The following is a 20,274-nucleotide window of genomic DNA, read 5'->3' on the forward strand; positions in this document are numbered from 1 at the left end:
CGAGACGCCCTCTCGGTCTGGAGCTGGGCGGGACACCTGCAACCTTGGTTGAAGTATGTGTCTATATATATACATATATATAGATATAGGTATACTATATCTAAGGAAGGGGTGATTACACCACCTTACCCAGGCTGTGTGAACAGACCTGTGGTGTCAGTTTGGAAGGCAAACCAGGGGTGGCACAATGCATGCTGCAGCCCCTGGTAGGCCTAGGGTGCACCTATGCCCTGGGTACCTAGGGTACACTAGACAGGGGCTCACAAGGGTGACCCAGTAACCAATCTGGTATGTACCTAAAGCACATGGAGTCCATTTTATAGAGAAAGCAGATAGACTGGGGCCCTGAATAGCAGGGTCCTAGGCCAACTAAGTCGAAAATCAGCAAAACACCAGGCAAAAAGTGGGGGTAACCATATAGTCAGATATCCACCTTCCTAAATGTGTCATGTAACGTATGTGCTCCACTCAGCCGTGCATCTTTCCGTTCAAGCTTGCAAGCCTGTGTACCTGTAAATACAGGAGCAGATTGCGACATACCCTGCTGCATGGTCCATTTAACTATGGTATTGAAACTCAACCGTCTATTAAGATCAGTCCGTTTACTTCGTACCTATAGGTATCGCGAACGACTAGTATGTGCAGTCCGGTAACCTCTTTGCTTAAGCGACCGGCGGGAACACTTGACTAGAGAGAGAGTATTTGTTTAAAAAATATTGACTTTCCTGTGTAATCGTAACCGAGCCTAACCGATTTTAATTAAGATGTAGCGCTTTATGCCGTGCATTACGTTACGGGAAAGGAGGCTGAAAGCAACACCGCTAAAAGGAGGATGAACGAATGCAGCCTTGTCGCGTTTGGATGAAAAAATTATTGTCTTGCACATACCAAATTAATTATTAAGACTTTATACTTGTACATTAAAAAAAACTATATTTTACTTGGGGCTATCCCGTGATTTTTTAAGGTCCGTTTGCTGGGTATCGGTATAAGCGTTCCATATTTGTGGACACAAATTTGTGTTTTATTAAATAAATTGAATACTTCAAAAGCTGCTAGTACTTGGACAAATGTGCAAAAGGGCTTCTCACGGCACGCATTATGTAAATTAAGAATATAGCCTGTCATTTATGTGAGAAGTTAGCCTGGCATATGATGTCCACTAGTTCTAGTGGGCACCTTGCACCAGTCTAATCGAACCTTATTGTTGGTGGTTGTAAAGGCAACCTTATAGAAAGCTATCCTAGTGGTAGCATGGGCCAACAGTCATCAGGCTAAGACTTCAGAGAGCACATTAAGCAAGTTGTTTTACCAATTATAATCCCTTGAGTACCAAATGAAAGTACACCACACAAGGTTTATATCAAATATATATGTACTAAACACAACTCCTCTGCACTCTTTATGAGGTCAGAGGTAAAAGTACAATACAAGGAACTTAATTAGCATACGATAAGTTGCACAGTATACGTTTTGCCCTAGGGCCCTCACAAACCATATACTAAAATAGTGGTATAAGAACCACGTCTGAGATAGAAAGCAGGCCTAGGGAATCGCTGGGGCTTCTAGGAACAACCAAGGGTTAGGAAGCAGGAGGCCCACGGGATAAGCGTGCAGTCTCTAAACACAGCCGCGGGTTACCATTGACTTTCTATGGGAAACAAAGAAGTTACAATTTTAAAATTTAAGGATACTTCCGAATGGACTACGATGGAACACTTTTAGACTTAGACACTAGGAGGGCCAATACCCTTGAGACTACCAGAGTACTCGTGTTACCTCACCCACGGAAGCTGGGTGCATAGGTGTCTTTTGGTGTCGGGTTTTGTCGTCGATTTCAATGGAGATCTGCAAAGAAGTGCTGCAGGCGACCAGAGGAAAAGTGTCCTGGTGGATCCAAGGGTGGATCGAAGATCTGAAGAACCTGAAGGCAGAAGGGTCAGAGTCTAGGTCACTTGCCAGTGACCAGGATGGCTGTGGAAAGCTGCCAGCCAATGTCGGGTGATTTCATGTGAAAAGGTGAAGTTTGTCTCTTTAGCCACGAGGTTCAGGAGGCATCGACGACGACCAGAAGCTGAATTTGAGCAGTCCCACGAAGGATCTAGTTGACTCCGGTGTCGGTATCCGGATTGGACCCAACCAGCCTGGGCAAATGCAATCCACGCAGGATGTCGAGATTAGCTTTGTTGCAGACCAGCAAGGTCTGGGGCGCTTCTTCTTTGTAGGGAAGCTGGAGCAAGCCTGGAACAACCAGGAAAGCAGTTTAGATTCAAAAGAAAGTCTTCGGGGGGCTCACTAGCGAACGGGCAAGGAACCAGGAAGACTCGTCGAGCTGAAATGCAAAAGCATGGCCCACGGGACACTCGTGGAGTGTGGGTGCATGAACTTCGGTGCAAATGGTGCTCGGGGCAGGGGCTTCTAGTACCCCAATGCACAACTGCGAGATACCTCGGGAGTCGATGCAGTTAGCAAAATGCACGATGTCCAGGAGTTCCGGTCCCACGTCTCTTGTGCCCGCCACGGGTCTCAGCTTTGCTGTGAACGAAGGTCGGGTCAGAGATGTCTGGAAGTCCGTGTCCTGTGTTGCAGATTCTTCGGGATCCGTCGGGAGCCTCGAAAATGCAGACCGGCAAAGTTGCTGTTGGTGCCTGTTTGAACAGGGTGGTCACTCCTCGACCACAAGGGAGATGTCTTCCGTCTTCCAGTCGAAATGGAATGTCGAAGGTCCAGGATATATGTTTCAAAGTTTTGTCCAGGGTAATCTAAAGTCCTAGGGACACAGCTTCTATACTTTTTTTAAAAAAAGACCTTTATTGTACAATTCTGCAAAGACACAGCATCAAGCCTACAACCCTAAGGGCCGGCAGCGTTGTTCACAATTTCCTCTCAGCACTTTCGGATTAACAGAGCCCTTCAGCCAACAACCCTGGGGCCCGGCGGCATGGCAAAAGAAGGTGTACACAGATCAATCAGTTCTCGTAAAGGATAACCTGTTGGCGTATGATTTTAAATATGTTATGAATCAACATACAGTCCCCCCCACCCTTCCTTCTAACCCCAGGTTGACGTTGTCATGGTAGGTCAATGAACTTTGGGACCCCTGAAACCAACCAAATATACAAACAACCCCCCCCCCCTCCCCAGTGCTCAAACGTATTTTAGGAGTTTGTCCACACAATACCTGAGACTCATTCATAATTCAGCACTCATACAAATATTCGTGCCCACCCATCTAATAAATTGAGGTCATCACAGTGCGGTCAGTACTTGTGTGCTGGCTGTACCCCCAGAGTCCCTATGGTCTTATGAGGTGCGATATGATCCAGCGCATCCGCCACAACTCCCGTCCCCCTTCAATGCACTCACCCTCCCCTTGGTAGTGTATGGGGGCACCTAGTTCATGTGCTTATTGCTCCTGTCCCTCTGCGTGGAGCCCCAGACCATCCGTGGTGTCGGCCTGTTGCCCAGCGGACCCTTCCTCCGAGTCCGAGACCCCCTCCGCGCCACGCCACTCAGATATGATTGGTATAGGGCCCAGAAATTTTTGGGGCGTCTTTTGGGGGCCAGCAGTTCGCTATAGTGCTCGGTTTGAGTACTGCAGTACAACATGTCACGTGTCCAACGGGCTATGGTGGGGGGGGGGGGGGGGGCCCTCATCCAGCAGTGCCCGACTACCCTTCTTGCAATTAGCATCCCCATATCTGCAAGCCTTCTGTTCGCAACCAGAAGTGTTCTAGAGTGGCCTATAAGTGCGAGGCCAGGATCAGGAGCTAGCTCCACCTCCAAAATTCTGCTCATTTCAGTGAAAATTTTATTCAAATAAATTTGTATCCCCGGGCAGTTCCATGCCAGAAGGAGAAAGTCAGCGTTAGGCGCTCGACATCTCTCACATTCCGCTGTCTGGCGAAGGCCATATCTGTGCAGCCTCTCCGGGGTGTAATATACCCTTTGTAGAAATGTAAAATGAATCAATCTATGTCGTCTATTAAGGGAAATCCGCTTCGTGTTGGCGCAGCAGTAGCGCCACATGTCATCATCTATAGTGGTTTGTAAGTCCCTTTGCCATGCCACTCTGGCCTTCATAAGCTGGTGCTCCCCTTGGGACATTGCTAGTCTAGATAAATTAGTCAGTAGTTTGCGGGGGGATTTTGTTTTTATTACGTAAGTAAGTTCCGTAACTTCGGGTGGTTCCGCCAAGTCCGGTCCCAGTAGCTCCAAGAAAGCACTGCGAACTCTGTGAAACTGGAAACGGAGCAGCATTGAGACGTCGTTTCTATCGCCTACCACCTGTTCGCAGGTTTTAACTACTCTTTCCTAGAAGAGATCTCCTGCCTGTAGTATGCCGAGTTGCAATACTCCTTTCTCCCCAATGGGAGGGCGCCATAGCAGCCACTCTATCGGCATGGCCGGAGAACAGAGCAACGCTCCACCCCGCCTCTGTAGTAGCGAGTGCCATGCATGGTTGGTGGCTGAGATTGAGTCCAGGATCCCCGTCCTACGATCTACCGGTAGGCACACCGTGGCTGGGAGCAAAAGCGGGCGTACAAACAGTTGTTCCATTCGTACATGCGGTATCAGCTTATCGCCGTGTACCCAAGTGTGCAAATGGGATGCATGTGCAAACCTATAATAAAGTTCTAGGTCCGGCGCTCCCAGGCCGCCCTGGTTGTATGGCAGAGTGAGTAGCGACCACCTAACTCTAGGCTGCTTGCCCGCCCAAGCCAGGCTTACCATGACCTGAGTTAGTCGTTGGAAGAATGCCTTGGATAACACTACCGGATGGCATTAAATAAGAAGAGGAGCCGTGGCAATACCACCATCTTCATTATGGCTATTCGACCCATGAGAGAGAGCGGGAGCTTTCTCCAAAGTGCGACATTGTCCTTCAACCTATTTATCGCTACTCCGTAGTTTTCACAAAGGAGAAGTTCCGGGTCAGTGTGGAGACAAATTCCTAGGTATCTAATTGGTTCCTCCGACCATTGGAGCGGATACTCCATATCAAACTTCTTGGTCACTGGAGTTCGAGGGAAAGCTAGCAATTTTGTCCAATTGACTCTCAGACCCGAGAGTGCTCCAAAATGTACAACCTCTCTGAGAAGCGGGGACAGATTAGTTTCCGGGTCATGTACATATACCAAGGTGAGTGAGCTTGTGAGTGAGTGTATGCTTTAGTGAATGACTGCGGTAGAGTGTGGGACCCGAATAAATGTTATGTTTTGTGTGAAGTCTAGTGTAATGCACTGCTGCTTATTTGTTTCTTATTCCATACATGTATTTATAAATGAATCAGTTTCCTATTAATAAATCAACTATCTTTTTAAAAAAAGGTGTATTTGATTTGTGTGATGTATTGTTGACTCTAACACGATTTACTTTGTCACCACCCCCATATCATTAGGATCCCTTTGTGGGACCTATTAATCAATATTGGCAGGGTCCTTTTGTTCTATTCAGTTATATACCAAGGTGTCATCAGCGTACATTGATACAACTATTTTATAGGTCGGGAAGCGTATGCCCTAATTTCCGTGATATTCCCTTAGTGCGCAGGCCAGCGGCTCTGCCACCAGGGCATACAGCAGTGGGGAGAGTGGACATCCTTGCTGTGTGCCCCTACTGATAAAGAAGGAATTTGAGACTAAATTGCCAATGCGTACCCTAGCCAAGGGCTTATTATAAAGGGCACTGATCATTTGGAGGAAAGGGGCACCAAGCCCCATTCTCTGCAGTACCTGGTATAGGAACTGCCACTCTACTGAGTCAAAGGCTTTTTCCATGTCCAGGAACACTGTGATGGCTTTCGTGTCCTGCTTAATATGTTGCATGGTTACCAGGACAGTTCGGATATTGTATGTCAAGTTTCTGCTGGGTATAAATCCCGCTTGCTCAGGGGGCCACCAGGTCGGGGGCAAGGAGTGCCAGTCGCGTCGCTAGGACTTTTGCATACAGCTTAGTGTCAACGTTTAGCAGGGACAGCGGCCTATATGAGCTGCACCCGTCATGTGCCTTACCAGGCTTAAGTATAGTGACAATCATTGCTTCCGTCATGGACTGTGACATACTCCCTTCCACACAGATATCATCAAACAAGGTGGAGAGGTATGGTATGAACTGCTCTTGGAAAGCTTTGTAGAATTCCACAGTGAGGCCATCGATGCCCGGGGCGCTGCCCGTCCGCATAGAGGCCAGTGCTTCTGTGATTTCATCCTTTGTTATAGGAAGCAGGAGGAATTCCCTATGTGTATTGGAGGGTGTAGGGAGCTCTACATGCTCCAGATACTCTAGAGTTTCGGCAGAAAGATCCCCGCTTTTTCGAGGAATACATATCTGAATAAAACATCTGAATGTGTTTGCGATATCAGTTTCATCCGTCGTGATCTGGCCACTGGTAGTTTTCAGCCCTGTGACCAACAGCTTCCCTCTCTTACCCTTCGGGATTTTCGCAAGGACCAAACTAGGCCTTTCACTCTCACCGTAGGTTCGGGCTATAGCGTATTTGCCCATGTGTTTAACCTCCCTGTCCGCCTCTTCATGGTATTCTGCCAGTAGGGACTTTATCTCTTCCAAGGTTGCATCGTCCGGTAGGTTCAGCTGCCGGTTCTCAAGGAGCAGCAATTGATGCTCCAAGTCAGAGAGCCTCTGTCTGATGGACTTCAGCCTGCTAGAGTGTTTGGACATGGCTAAGCCCCGTATGTAGACCTTAAAGGCCTCCCACACCGTTTGGAAGTCTTCCACTGAGCCCACATTGCTCTCAAAGTATACTTCTATCGCCTCAGCTAGCTCCCCTCTGAAGATAGGATCTAGGAGCGAGTAAGGGGGAAAGCGCCACGTAAAAGGGGGAATCGTTCTCGCAGGGGCTTCCAGGATCAACAAGAGGGGAGAGTGGTCCGACAGTGTGCGCGGTAGGACCCTACAATCTCTGACACGACTTATCATAGAGGAAGTCGCCAGCCAGTAGTCTATTCTGGTGTGTATGCCATAATAGGCGGAGTAGTGTGTGAATCCCCCCGGGTCGGCGTTTCTGCTCCTCCACACGTCCTCTAGATCCAGACTAGTAATCCAGACGTTCAGCAGCTGGGCAGCAGCAGAAGGCCTCCGTGGAGGACCAGCTGATCTATCCAGGTCTGGGTTGAGTATTAGGTTGAAATCCCCTCCCCACAACACCTGTGATGTGTCGTAGTTGCTGACTATATTCGCCAATGTCTGATAAAAGTCCGGGGAGTCATAATTCGGACCATAGACATTTACCACCACAATGTCCATTCCCGGGCCCTTACAGTTTGCAATAACGTACCGACCCTCTGGGTCCACTCTCATGGGAGTCAATGGGAGTTTAGACCCGGGGTTCACCCAAATTAGCACGCCTCTGGCATGCGTCGTGAAGCCAGCAGCTGCGATATTACCCTCCAGTCCCTTACAACGTAGCATTCTGCTGGAGAGTGGTAAGTGAGTCTCCTGTAGGAGCGCTATGTCTACTTTTTGCCTTTTCAGATAACTGAGTACTTTCCTCAGCTTACGGAAGTCGTTCAGACCTCTCACGTCCCATATGAGCGTGCGGATCGTGACAGTCTGGTCGCGGTTCTCCACTCTGGGTGCACTAGCCATTGTAATTATGGTTGTGTTGTGTTGTGTAGGTGCAGTGAGTTCGCCTGAGTCTAGTATGGTCTATGAAAGGTCTCATTAGAGTTCTATCTCACTTCAAACATCAAGGGTTTGTCAATCATGGAACACGCAGATTCATCATGGTGTGAGCAAAGAAATACAAATTTTAGAACTCAGAAAATTGGATTAAAAAGCCCTATTCCACTACATGAATATTGATTCAGCTCCCTCTGAGCTAATGTCACCTGGAGGTGTCGGAACAAACTAGTTGTATAAACAACAGTGAACCGTTGTGAATGAATGAAATACTGTATGCATGCAGAAGAACCTTGAAGAAAAGTAATATTATTGAGCCCATGCTAGAGAGTCTTCTTCAAGAACAGTGTGAATCAGAAATAAACAAACATGACTTGCTTGACTACATGTAGCAGAAATACAAACATGATGAGACATCTGTTTTGGAAAAGATGGCGTTGAGGCCTGGGCTAGACCAAGTTTGCATAAGCCAGGAAAATGCACTTAAACAGAACATGTCAAGATTGTTTGAAAGCAATAACATATCAGTGTACACATGTGAATTTAAGTGTAGATTATTATTCTGCACGTTATTGATAATGCAAAATTCTGATTAATGCACGAAAGCTCCCGCACAGCTGTCATCCCAACAGCATCCAATATGCTCTGTCAGTACTTTCTACCATTCAAGAAGAGTTAATTAATGCTATAACGGTGAAATAAGCCCTTACCTCTACTAGATGATTGTCGGGGCCGTAGAGATCTTTATCTAACTCGATCACCAAACTCTTGAAGAAGGAGGAAAACTTTCGCTTCAGTTTACTGGGCTGAGGAGAAAAGGAGAAATTAGCTTAAAGTGGACTCTGCTACTCCTGGTCTGTGGTTCTCTAACATTCTCAATGTGCGGGCACTAGACAGTCTAGTGGTGGAGGCTGCTTCTACAACTGCATAAACAAACACCTGCCCACCTAGTATACCACACACAAAGCTGCACCATTCAGGGTGAAATCCAGAGTCCCCCATATAAATGTTTATCCTCACCAGTTCCCTCGCTTAAACAAGCATTTGCAATGCAATAGTTCTCGCATTAATTAAGTTTGAGGTATTGGCATTGCTAAATATTGCAACACCAATTGCAACAAAAGTCTATAAATTGTAGGCCAAAAAAATGTGTATTTGTTTTTGTAGCAATGGTGGCATGCTGCTCTTTAGATGAATATGTTTAAAAGTAAAGTGCAATGAATGTGGTGCAGACAATTCTGTTCCCAAAGGATGTGTGCACTTTACAAAAACATTAATGTTTCATCGAGTGTTCAAATCACAAACGATTCAATTGTATCTTCTTTAACAGTGATTTTTATTCCATCTTAATACATCATTTCATTAGATTTCCATATTCCATATTTTCAAAAATAAGGTGTATCCCTGTACAATCAACAGAAAATTACATTACCCAATGCATTTCGGGTCAAAAACGTGACCCTTCTTCAGGGGTCTGAAAAAAGAAGAAAGAAACGGGAAATTTTGAGCTAGTCTCTACGTTGATTCTAAGTCCTTTTTTTACAAAAAAACAATGTCCAAACAATTACCAGCATCATTCGGTCTGAACCTACATACCTTTGGCAGCATGTTAAATCGACTTCATCAAGCTAGTTCACATTTATACCAAAAAACATTCTACTTTTGCAAAGAAACCGTTAATTCTATTTTCTTGCTGAGCGCTATAGACGCGATGATTGTGGCCACTTACTTCGAGTGTAATTATCTGTTCCCCTCGTTATTCCTGTGATTTCTAGTCTGTCGGGAATTCAAGTGAAAATTTCAAGTACAGCTCTGACAGCCATTATTACTTTTATGTATTGAGGCATTGGATTGGTGGAGTGGGTCACATGATCGTCCAACCCTTAGTCTGTTAACTCTAACTCATCTATGTACATATGAGATGTAAGGTCTTAAAAACAATCTATGGATTGAAGTAGTCCTCCTCACCAGCAACTAAGCTGATTACTGTCTTTTTTAGTTTAATACATGATTGCAGTGTTTACGATAAAAAACACGTGATCGGAAGATTTGGCCAATCGGGTGGTGCGTGAGAACTCTTTCTAGTGTGCGGATTGCATTAGTTATGCGGGTCACATGATCCGCTCGTGTTTTTCAACAACTTCATGAAATCTTTATTGCTGTGCAAAACTACTAACGTTAAACACCTCCGTTTTTCATAGAAAGATCGAGGTGGTCTATATTAAAGATCCCGTGATTCTCAAGTCAACCTATTCGAGGTTTTGCCATGACTCATATAATACTATCTCCCAAATCTAATATAAGGGTGATATGCTCTATCTCAGCTCCCTCTTAGTGACGTGTTATCAGGGATCGCGCAAATGACTGCAATGTCGTATTCAACTTCACTTTTTTGTCACCTGACACGGACTCAATTCGGTGGCCATCTTAGGTGTGTATCAGTCATCCATCCTTACTTATATTTGTATACAGGTTTAAGAATGCATTCCTTACATATAAATGTTATCAATAAATCATAAAAAACACGTCAGTTCTATCCGGTCATTCATTCCTTGTGGGTGCAAGCTCTCCAGTCTATGGATCCAATGGTATTCTCTCCTCAGTCGTTGTTTCTGTGGATCCATATCATTCCGTAGGTTTATTACTTCCAATACTGTAAATCTCAATTGTGCTATGTTATGTCCTAAATCAGCCCAGTGAGTGGCTACGGTGGATTTCAGATTATTTTGCCGAATGTTACTTTTGTGTTCCGTGATTCTTATTTTTCTTTTTCTTTCTGTTTGCCCCACATGAAATTTGCCACATGGGCATTTTATTCCATATATCAAATTTTTTGTGTCACATGTACTTGAATGAACCAAAGACATTTTTTGACCCGTCATGGGATGAGCGAGGATATTCCCTATGATCACATTGTTACAATGTTTACAGTTCTCACATCTTTGCATCCCTTTCCATAAATCTTTGGTGATTGTATGTTTCTTGCATGTCAATAATTCTTTTAAATTCTTTCATCTATTGTATGCAAATGTGATCTCTTTAGCAAACAAATTTTCTAGATCCGGTTCTTGCGTGATCAATGACCAGTGTTTTCTCATTATGTTGGTTATTCTGTGTGCTTGCGTTGAATTTTTGAGAACACATACTGCAAGTTTTTGTTCTTTCTAAATTTTATTCTGTAGTAAAATGGCTCTGTCCATATTTAATACTTTCTCTTTAGATTCTTCCAAGATCTGTCTGGGATATCCCCTTTTTCCGGGTATTTTTCGATCTGTCTGTCAATTGTGGTTGAAATATCCCTTGAATCTGATGTTATTCTCTTTTGACGAATGAATTGGGATACTGGGAGGTGCCTTTTTAGGGAGATTTGATAAAAAACTTTCAAAATGAAGGCAACTGTTGCGATCCGTACTTTTAGTGTAAACATTATTCTTGATTTGATTCTTGTCTATGGATATAATAACGTCTAGGAATGGTAACTGATGATTATATATTTGATATGTGAATTTGATACCATCATGACGTGTGTTGAGTTGTGTTATGTTCTCCAGTAGTTTGTGTTTTTCGCCTCTCCACAATATGAAAAAATGACATCGATGTATCTTTTGAATAGTAGCAAACCTTGTTGCCAATTAAGATCATTCAAGATGTGATCCATTTCAAATTTTGACATATAGGTATTCGCGTAGGATGGTGTCCCCGCAAAACCCATTGATGTTCCACTGCATTGTTCAAAAAATATATTATTCCATTGAAAATAACTGTGGAATAGTGCATAGTGAAGTAATTCCAGTAAGAATACTTTGTCAGAGTTTTTATGTCTTGTTGTAATAGTCGCCATTTCATTGCTTCCATACCTTTGTTATGTGGTATTGAGGTGTAAAGGGCAGTTACAGCAATTGAACATAGCCAGATGTCTTCATTAATCGGTAAAATCACTTCTTGTAACATGTTCAAAAATGCTGTTGTGTCCTTCATGTAGGTTTGCCAACTTTGTACCATTGGTTGTAGGAACCAATCTAGGTATTGATCCAGAGGTTCTGATAATGCACCACACGCTGAAACTATTGGTCTAAATGGTGGTTTTGTTGCATTCTTGTGCATTTTGGGCAACTTATAAAATTTAGGTCTGCGTGGATATTTATTTAAAAATCTGTAGATTTTCTCTGTGATCCAATTCATTTGTAATGCTTGATCCAAAATGGTTTCTAGTGTTGCCTTAAATTTGTCCGTGGGGTCTTGTTCCAGTTTTCGATAAATAACAGTATCTTGTAAATGATCCCAAACGCTTTGCTCGTAAAAGCCAGTGTTCATAACTACTAGGGCTCCCCCTTTATCTGCTTTTTGTATGGTGATATTTTTCTTCTCTGTTAAGTTATTTAATGTGCTCCATTCTTTTATTGTTAGATTGCTCTTTGATCTTCCTTGGAAATTGATAGATTTTATTTCCGACATAACAACCCTCTCAAATGCATCTATGGTCTTGTGTGATGTAGGGGCACAGAAGGTACTTTTAGTTTTAAATGTATCTCTTTCTTTTTCTGGTTCTATTGGCGCGATGTTACTGAAAACATTTTTAAGCCGTAGGTTCCTCAAAAATGTAAACATTGCTATTTCTGTTTCTTGGGCATTTGATCTGTAAGTTGGTACATATGTTAAGCCCTTGTTCAATAGTGAAATTTGAGCCTTGGTTAATCGTGTGTCAGATATGTTCATGACAAGGTTGTCTTCTTCTTCGTTTCTGATCTCATTGCTCTCTCTTCTTCTGTTTCTTTTGTTTTGTCTTTTCCCCCTCCAGGTTTAACTGAAGGTGTGTTGTTTGCTGCTGGGTTGTCAATAAAAAAGACGGTTTATTGATTTGATCTGTTCCAGCTCCTTGGGATGTGCTTGCCAGAGGACGACGATTTTGTGTTGTATCCAAATCTGAGACTACACTTTCTTGAGATGAGCTAGTATTGTTTTTTGGTGCTTGCCATTTCCTTTGATGATATACCTCTGCCCAAGAGTAAAACTCTTCAAATTTATAATCAATACCATCTTGTCGATATTTCTTGATTTTCCGGTCTTGAATTTCTATTGTGTATTTTTCCAGTTTCAAATTAACCTCTCTAATGTTGCTTGAAGGTCTTCATGTTTTGACAACTCATTCTTGATGGTGGCTAGTTCCTCTTCTACAGTTGTCAATTCTTTGGATAGTTCTTCCATAATTAGCAAAATCAGATCTAAAGAACACTTATTCAGAATCTGATACCATTTTTCTAGGAATGTCTTGTTGTTCCTGCATGACACTGGTTTCAGTGCAATTCGCAAACCTCTTGGGATTCGTCAGTTTTTATGATAATGTATTAATGTTGTGGCGTGAAGTCGTTGACTGATTTCTCTTTTGCTCACATATTCCAATTGTTTTAGTAGTTGATTCACAGTACTTAATTGTGGACTGAATGCTCAAGTTTCCTGAATCAATCCGAAAATTTGTTCTGCTTCTTCTGATGTAAATGCTAGTGTTTCAGCTTTATTTGTGATAATTTGTGCGATTTCTTCTATTTTCTTTAGTTATTTGGTGCACTTGAAGGGTGGGTATGTAGTGTAGTTCCTAGTTTCCCACTAGGCCCTGCGCATTGGAATAACATAAACAGTAGTATCGACGTGGCACTGCGGATATTCCAGGCCTCCACTGACTATGCTAAACTTAATTGGGTTGTGTTACCAACTAGCTCAGAGGTCACTGGAAACTTTCTTCTCTGCATAGGAAGTGATCAGCTTCCTTGGCACAGACAAGAAGGGATTCAGTTTTCCAACAACCGTGCAACATGACAACTTTGCTCCTCAGATCAAGAGTCGATCTCTAGGGTCGTGTGAAACAATAGACATAGATTTCACTCAGTCAGTCTAGTGCAGTTTACTTTCACGGTATGTAGAGAATAGAGAGACGGGCGTTTATCAATAAAGGGTTAACATTTATTGAACAGTCTTTCTTCTCGTACAAGAGAAATGTATTGCCACAATTGCAATAACTGTTATTATGAAAAGTACGTACAGTAAGATAAGTATTGCGAAATAGAACTGTAAAAGCATTGATATGGTTTCTTAGCCATACAATGGTTTAAAAGTAATAAAACATATATACAGTCATATATACATTAGGCTAACATACTCAACTGGTGCTTCTAACTAAGCCTACCCCAGTGTGCCTGACCTAAGCCTAACACGTGAGAAGGGGAGTAAGTAAGTAGCTTTAAGTTAAGTTGGTTTTGCCAAGGTTTGTTTCAAGAATTCTCGTCTAAGGGTTTAGTCAACACCATACCTCTGAATAGAATGATGGAGGATTGGTATCTCCTTCAGGGGTCTCTCTCGATATCCCAGTCACCTGCGAGGGTAAACCGGAAGCGCCGGGACTGGATTTCTCTGCACGAGAAATGCAGCGGCTTCTCTCAGCGCGTCGAGGAAGGAGGGGTGACAGCGTCCGCGGGCAGCTGGGCTGGATGTCTTCGCAGAGGACGGCTGCTCGGCTCCTCAAGCGTACTGTACCATAGTTCGCGCTGTAGCGGCGATAATGGTAATCAGCAGCTTCACCACCACAGGATAGCAGGCTGCAGCGACAGAGTGCTAGTTTTTACCAACACAGGGTCATGCAGGCAGCTGGCATCAGCAACAGGTAACAAACTCACAGCTCGTATCTTTCTCTCATTGCTTAAGGCAACGTGGGTAATATTTATACCTGACAGGTGCCGGGTTTGACGCAAGTTTGCTGGACATAAGACGTCAATTAAAGATGTCACTAGGAAGTGACAGTTATCAGTTGCTCATTAGAGTTCCATTACTAATCAAAACATAGCAAGCGGGGATTTCCAGGTTTGCTAAGTTTTTATCTTGTTGAAGAACTCGGAGTGTTATCTAGGAATATCAGATAGTGACTGCTGCTCTGTCATTGCACTAATTGGTCGCAAAGGAAGTAGCAGAGAGTCATGCTGGAATGTGGCTCTGTTCGTGTGAGGCCAGAGATGACTTTTCAGAAAATCGCACTTGAACGGTTATGCCAATATAGGGAATAAATGGATTTATAGCCGAATAGGGGCATAAGGTCACAGTATCGATCAGGAACCTAGATAAGCACGCAACACCCACTCCACGTTTTCATGTCCATCAAAATTACTAAAACTAAAGCAATTAGATGTATGTGTAACATTGCCCACCCCAAAATACATAAATGCATTCGAAATAGGCGTACTTGTAATACATGGAATTTAGGTACTGTACGTTTTTTAAAGCATAGTAATCATTTCAAAAAATTATTGCATCTGAACTCAATGAACGATTATGCAAAAGGAATTACACATGAAGTATCTCTGACAGAAGAAAGGCGAGATAAATCATCACATAAAAATGCATTGTAATAACATGTGTGCTAGAGGCTGGTGTTATGTTGTTATGTCTCTAGATGTGCTTAGAAATCGAAGTGTGAAGCTTCTGTTCTCTAAGAATAGTTTTTACGTTAAGCAAAGAATTGTTTGTGCCAAAATCGGGTCAATATTAGAAAAATTGTCCAATTCAAAGAAAATAGATTTCCAAAGCTCCTGGCAGTTTTTGTTGATCAAAACTGAAGGCCGAATTCAGAGTTCATGGGAACGCTGTGTGTCGGAAAGCTTTTCAAAAGTTATTGTTTCTCTATGGGTGAGAACATCGTATCAGACAGGCTCGCAAAGAATTGGTCTACAAAATCAGGTGATAGTTCAACCAAATTAGATAGCGCTGTAACTTGGCAGGTGTGAGAATGATTGCTGTCATCGAAGGCAGGACCAGCAATGCTCACAGAACGTTGTACCTGGATGATGTTGCTTTTGTCACTCGCTCCACTGTTACCACTTGGCTGTAGTACAGGAGTCTCCACGAATGCCGTCATCAGGATTGGTAGCCGCTGGGGACAACACAATGCGTGAGCCGTTATTGGACTGAGCAAAGTATCGACGTCCATTGGTACTGCTGATGGAAGTGAAAGACAGATGTCCAACACGCATTCCTCGCCGCAAAGCATACACCGTAGCACAGGTAAAATGCAATTTTGCCATATCGGTCTGAATGAAAGGAACCAGGTCATGTTTAGATCTCTCAGCCTGGCCAATCCGAGGACGTTAGTTATCCTGTCCCTGTAGCGCATTGCTAGGATTGTCTCTTCCATTCCCATGGGAGCTATGTCTGAGCCGAGGCTTGCCATAACGTAGCAGGATGGTAAAAAATAGAATCCCTGCGATGAGTCCCAAAAATAGTGGTATGCCGCCAAAGATGGAGTGCACAAAATTAGGAAAGATTCCCAAAATTGCCTGGAAGGGTGTTAGCAGTCCCGTAAAGACCGTCTTAAATATGCCTGGGATGCTTGTTGCACTAGACATGTTAAGGAGTTGGCTGAACATTTCTACGAAATGCACGGGGCAATTTGTTGATAAAAGGTCATGGACTTCAGTAGCCGTCCTTGCGACTAGAAGATCATACGTCTCTTTAGATGACGTTATAGGCACTGTTGTCTGTAAAAGCACAGATTTCATTTTGCTTAATGTATCAATTCGTATAGAATAGAGATTCAGATGAGGCCAGAGAGGAGTCACTATGTCTGGAGGCCCGCTCGGAAACAATGCTTGCATACAACATTTGACCATGGACGTTACTTGTACTAGATAACTTTTCCCGGGCGCGAGGCCACAGCACCTGTGATCCGTTCTAAGAATGTAACTCCCGTTTGCGAGTTGCATAAAGAAGGGCTCTATCTGAGTTGCAGGTGTGACTAGCTGGTGGCATGAAAGGTTGTTTGAATTTCCATCACATGCTCCGTGTAAATTAATACCCTGACACAAAGGTATACCGCTTAGTGAGTGTTTACAGTTGTCACCACTAAGAAATACATTTTTGTCGCTGTCACTTATAGCAAGAATGAGTGTATGGTAATTTCCATTCGGATTTTACATATCCCTTACCCAATTGTTCATATTGGCCAGCAGGTATGTACTCAAGGCACTTTTTAAATCGGAAAGTTGTTATCGGAATTGTGATAATTCCGTGTATTATCCATTCAATGACAGGACTCTCTGACATTGTCAATGGTAATCTCTCGAGTTTTTCGATGCTCAGGATTGTATAGTCTGCTCCTTTCTGTGCCAAACTGATCTGTTTATCAGTAAGGTTAAAACTGGAAAATAATGACGTTGTGTTGATTAAACGCCAAGGCACATAGCCTGAACGAAGATTTTGCAGCGTCCAGCCTAATTCTATAATAGAGCGTAATTGAGACTGGCCATGTTGTAACATTAGCAAATCTCGGTCTATCACATCAAAGGCAGAGGATACAATACTGTCCAAAGAATATATTCTGGAAGACAGAGTCATTAACCCATTGTCTACCACAGAAAGTGATTTCTCCAAATTAATACGATCAATTTCTCGTATTTTTTCAGCAGTTTCAATTTGCTTTACTTTCCAAGCCTCGTTGTAAGCAGCATAGATACTGGTCGCTATGAAACGCTTTTGACGCTGTTTGCGTGGTCCAAGAATGAAATCGCGCAAATCAGCACCATCTTTTAGTAAAGACAAGTGTTGCTTAATTTCAGCTAGTGTGGATGTAGTTAGCCATTCTAGGCAGAGTTTCCCTACACTGTATGTTGTTATAATCCCTGGATGTTGTCTCTGGGAATATCTAGGGTCTAATCTGGTCATTTTTAAACCCTGTGTTTTATTCAGGAACCTATCTTGACAGCTATTTGTGTCTGTAGGCCAGATTAACCACTTTTTCCAATCAGGATGTGTTCTGTTGAAATGTAAAATTTGTGACACGTCTAACTCAATATCAGCTGTTGCATTTTCAGGTATTGGCTTTGGTATAGACGGTGTTTTAAGTTCTTTGATCTTAGCTAGGCCAAGACAAGATGTTTGGTGTATTGTGTCATTTAAAAATAACATTTGTTCTGGTATCATGCAGGTTCTAAATAGTGCTTCTATGCCTTGCACCTGCCAATCTTTTGTACCCCAAATCGTTTTCGTTTCAATATTATTTTTCCAATAATCAAAACCAAATGTCATCATTTTGTCATAAAATGCTTCTGAATATATCAATTTAGAATTTGTCAGCATTGTTTTCATGCCTGTTTTATCTAACAGTTTATAATAAAACGTTTCTGCATCACTGGTGTTAAACCCTGAGAAGTATTTGAATTTCTCAAAAAATGCTTTAGAACTGCTTTTAGGTGGTGTAGCACAATGTTCCCATTGATTATACATAAAAACATTTCTAGGCTGTGCAGATTTATGCAAGTAATGATCCCCATAGTGGGTATAACAGAATAACTGCTCATAACTAGATGAACCTTGTAAATAATCATGATCTGTGAATCTAGCTGACATTACTAAATCAGACATCATGTCATTAATACTGTTAAAGTCCCAATCATCAGAGAATGTACTAGGAGTCACAAAGTCACTTAAGGAAACCTTTAGTTGATGAGGATACTTCAGGATTTCGACCGGACCATAGATCTCATAGTCTGTTTTCTCCCATACTACCCCACCAGGTATTGGAATTGCTGTGACATTTACTGTTGACAGTTCTCTTTTCTTCACGTGGGATGATCTGTGTGGTTTCAGGACTAGGTTGATGTTCTGACTTGCTGTGTCCATTCAATTGTAATGAACTTTCCTAAAATTAAAACTAAAATTAGGCATAGTAGTAGTATGAACACCCCTGAAATAATCCAATGCTCAATCAACGGTGAATCCAGATATAATTCTTTGATTTGTTGAAGGAGTCCTGTTGTATTTTCTTTAGAATACTTTTTTGTTTCTGGCATCACTTCGGGGTCGTTTTGATCTTCAGAGAAGTTGTCGAAGTTGATGAAATAACCAGAGGCAGTTCTGTCAATTGATGGGATTGTTCTTTCAATCTGTCTCTCGGTAGCACTTTCTGATGCCACATTAGTGTAGACTGGTGTTGTTTCTTGACGAACTGTTTCAATCTGTGTTTCAAGAGGCACGAGTTCCATGGCTGTATTGCATAGTCCTTCATTGTGCACTGCAGGCTGATCGAATGTGATGAGTCTTTCAGTTTGAACCTCTTGGATTGTTGCAAGTTTGGGTATTCTGTTGTTTCTTGGGAGTCCACTGGGCCTACTGTTGATTATAGGCCACATGCTTGTGGTTTTACCAGATCGATGGACACGACTCTGTTCTCCTTTTTACCAGCAAGGGGCGGTAGCACAACTGATCTTGTTCCGGTGACTGCCAAGACAGGTACTGCTTTTCTGTAAGAAGGCCCAAATTCCTTCTTAACCGCGATCTTTTCTCTGACTAGATCCCCAATCTTTGGAATCCAGACAGGCCTTGCTGGGGCTGTTGCGGGTGGTGCCTCGTCAGTGGTACTTGGCTGTTGCTTTAACTTTATGTTGCTTAATGATTTTCTTGTTTCATTCAGTTCCTGTAAAACAGCCAAACGGTCTTTTACATCAAACTGCGTTGTTTCTTCTTGTACCACTGACATCTGACTATCGAGGTCCTGAACGTTCATTCTAATTCCGAACAATAGTTCGTATGGGCTGAAACCTTTTAGAGAATTTCTTGGCATGTTGTTAAGACTAGTCTGGACACTTATTAAATGTTTGACCCACCCAGCGCCTGAACCTAATAACTTCGCTGTTATAGATTGCTTTATGTCCCGTTTTTTTCTTTCTACCACACTATTCCCTTCGGGGTGCGACGGACAAGAATACCGCAACCCAATTCCCATGCTGGCCATGGCCTCCCTATAGGCTCGAGAGCTGAAAGCAGGACCCTGGTCAGAATGGAACGTGGTAATTGCGCATATGCCGATATGGACTCGCAAATCTTTTATAACCGTTCTAGCGTCAGCCGAGCGCTGGAGGCCTCATTATTTAAGTGCTTTTCGTCTTAATGGTGTACACTGGGACGCGCTTCTCTTCTTTGATTGCGCAGATAGACCGCCTTATGCTGTCTAGAAGGGATCCTGAAACTACACTGGCCTGTTCATTACTGCGATCTCTATTGCAGTTTTCACAATTTTGAGCAAAACATTGAATATCTATACTCATTCCTGGCCACCAGTACTCTGATTGCAACTCTTTCAGAGAGGCTTTGATTGTTTGGTGTTTCAGACCCAACCCCATGTGTGCTTCCAGTAATAGGAAGCCCCTCCTGCTCCTGTTTGGAATTACTCTGTCCCCCACTCCAGGGATTCGAGCAAAAGGAACGGAGTTTGCATCGATTATGTATGCATAATTGAGTGGATAGTTCACGGGTAGTGCTGCACAGTCGCCTTTTACGGTCGTTTTTACTGCCAGCATGGTTTCCCCGTCTATGTACTTATCTGTACGCTTTTTTGTGGCTACGGAAGCCGGTTTAGTTGCTTCCGCGGTGGCTGTATTAGCCAATGAATTCCCTGCAACGTGAACGCCATCACGTCGAAGACTCTGTGCGTGAATCACGTGAGTCTTTTGTAGTTCTTTGTGTAAAAGAGCTACTTGTTCCCAAAGCATTTTATGCTTTATTGTGGCACCTGTGTCATCTTTGTAGTCGTTTTCGATCCAACTCTGCAGTTTGTTATTGTAAGAATTGACGCAAAAATGAGAATCGCACACTATA

The 20,274-nt window shown here is 43.0% G+C and overlaps 1 protein-coding gene across 3 annotated transcripts in view; it reads right to left on the reverse strand.

The window, feature by feature from the left end:
- SMARCD3 (SWI/SNF related BAF chromatin remodeling complex subunit D3) overlaps positions 1 to 20,274 on the reverse strand; it is a 1,454,082-nt gene that overhangs the window by 665,066 nt on the left and 768,742 nt on the right. For all 3 annotated transcript variants that reach the window (XM_086941345.1, XM_086941344.1, XM_086941343.1), the window contains exon 6: positions 8,352 to 8,447. In XM_086941345.1, coding sequence (XP_086797471.1) covers positions 8,352 to 8,447 — 96 coding nt within the window. The remainder of the gene's footprint in view (positions 1 to 8,351; positions 8,448 to 20,274) is intronic.

Source organism: Lissotriton vulgaris, chromosome 10 (genome assembly GCF_964263255.1).
Source record: "Lissotriton vulgaris chromosome 10, aLisVul1.2, whole genome shotgun sequence".
Taxonomy (NCBI): domain Eukaryota; kingdom Metazoa; phylum Chordata; class Amphibia; order Caudata; family Salamandridae; genus Lissotriton; species Lissotriton vulgaris.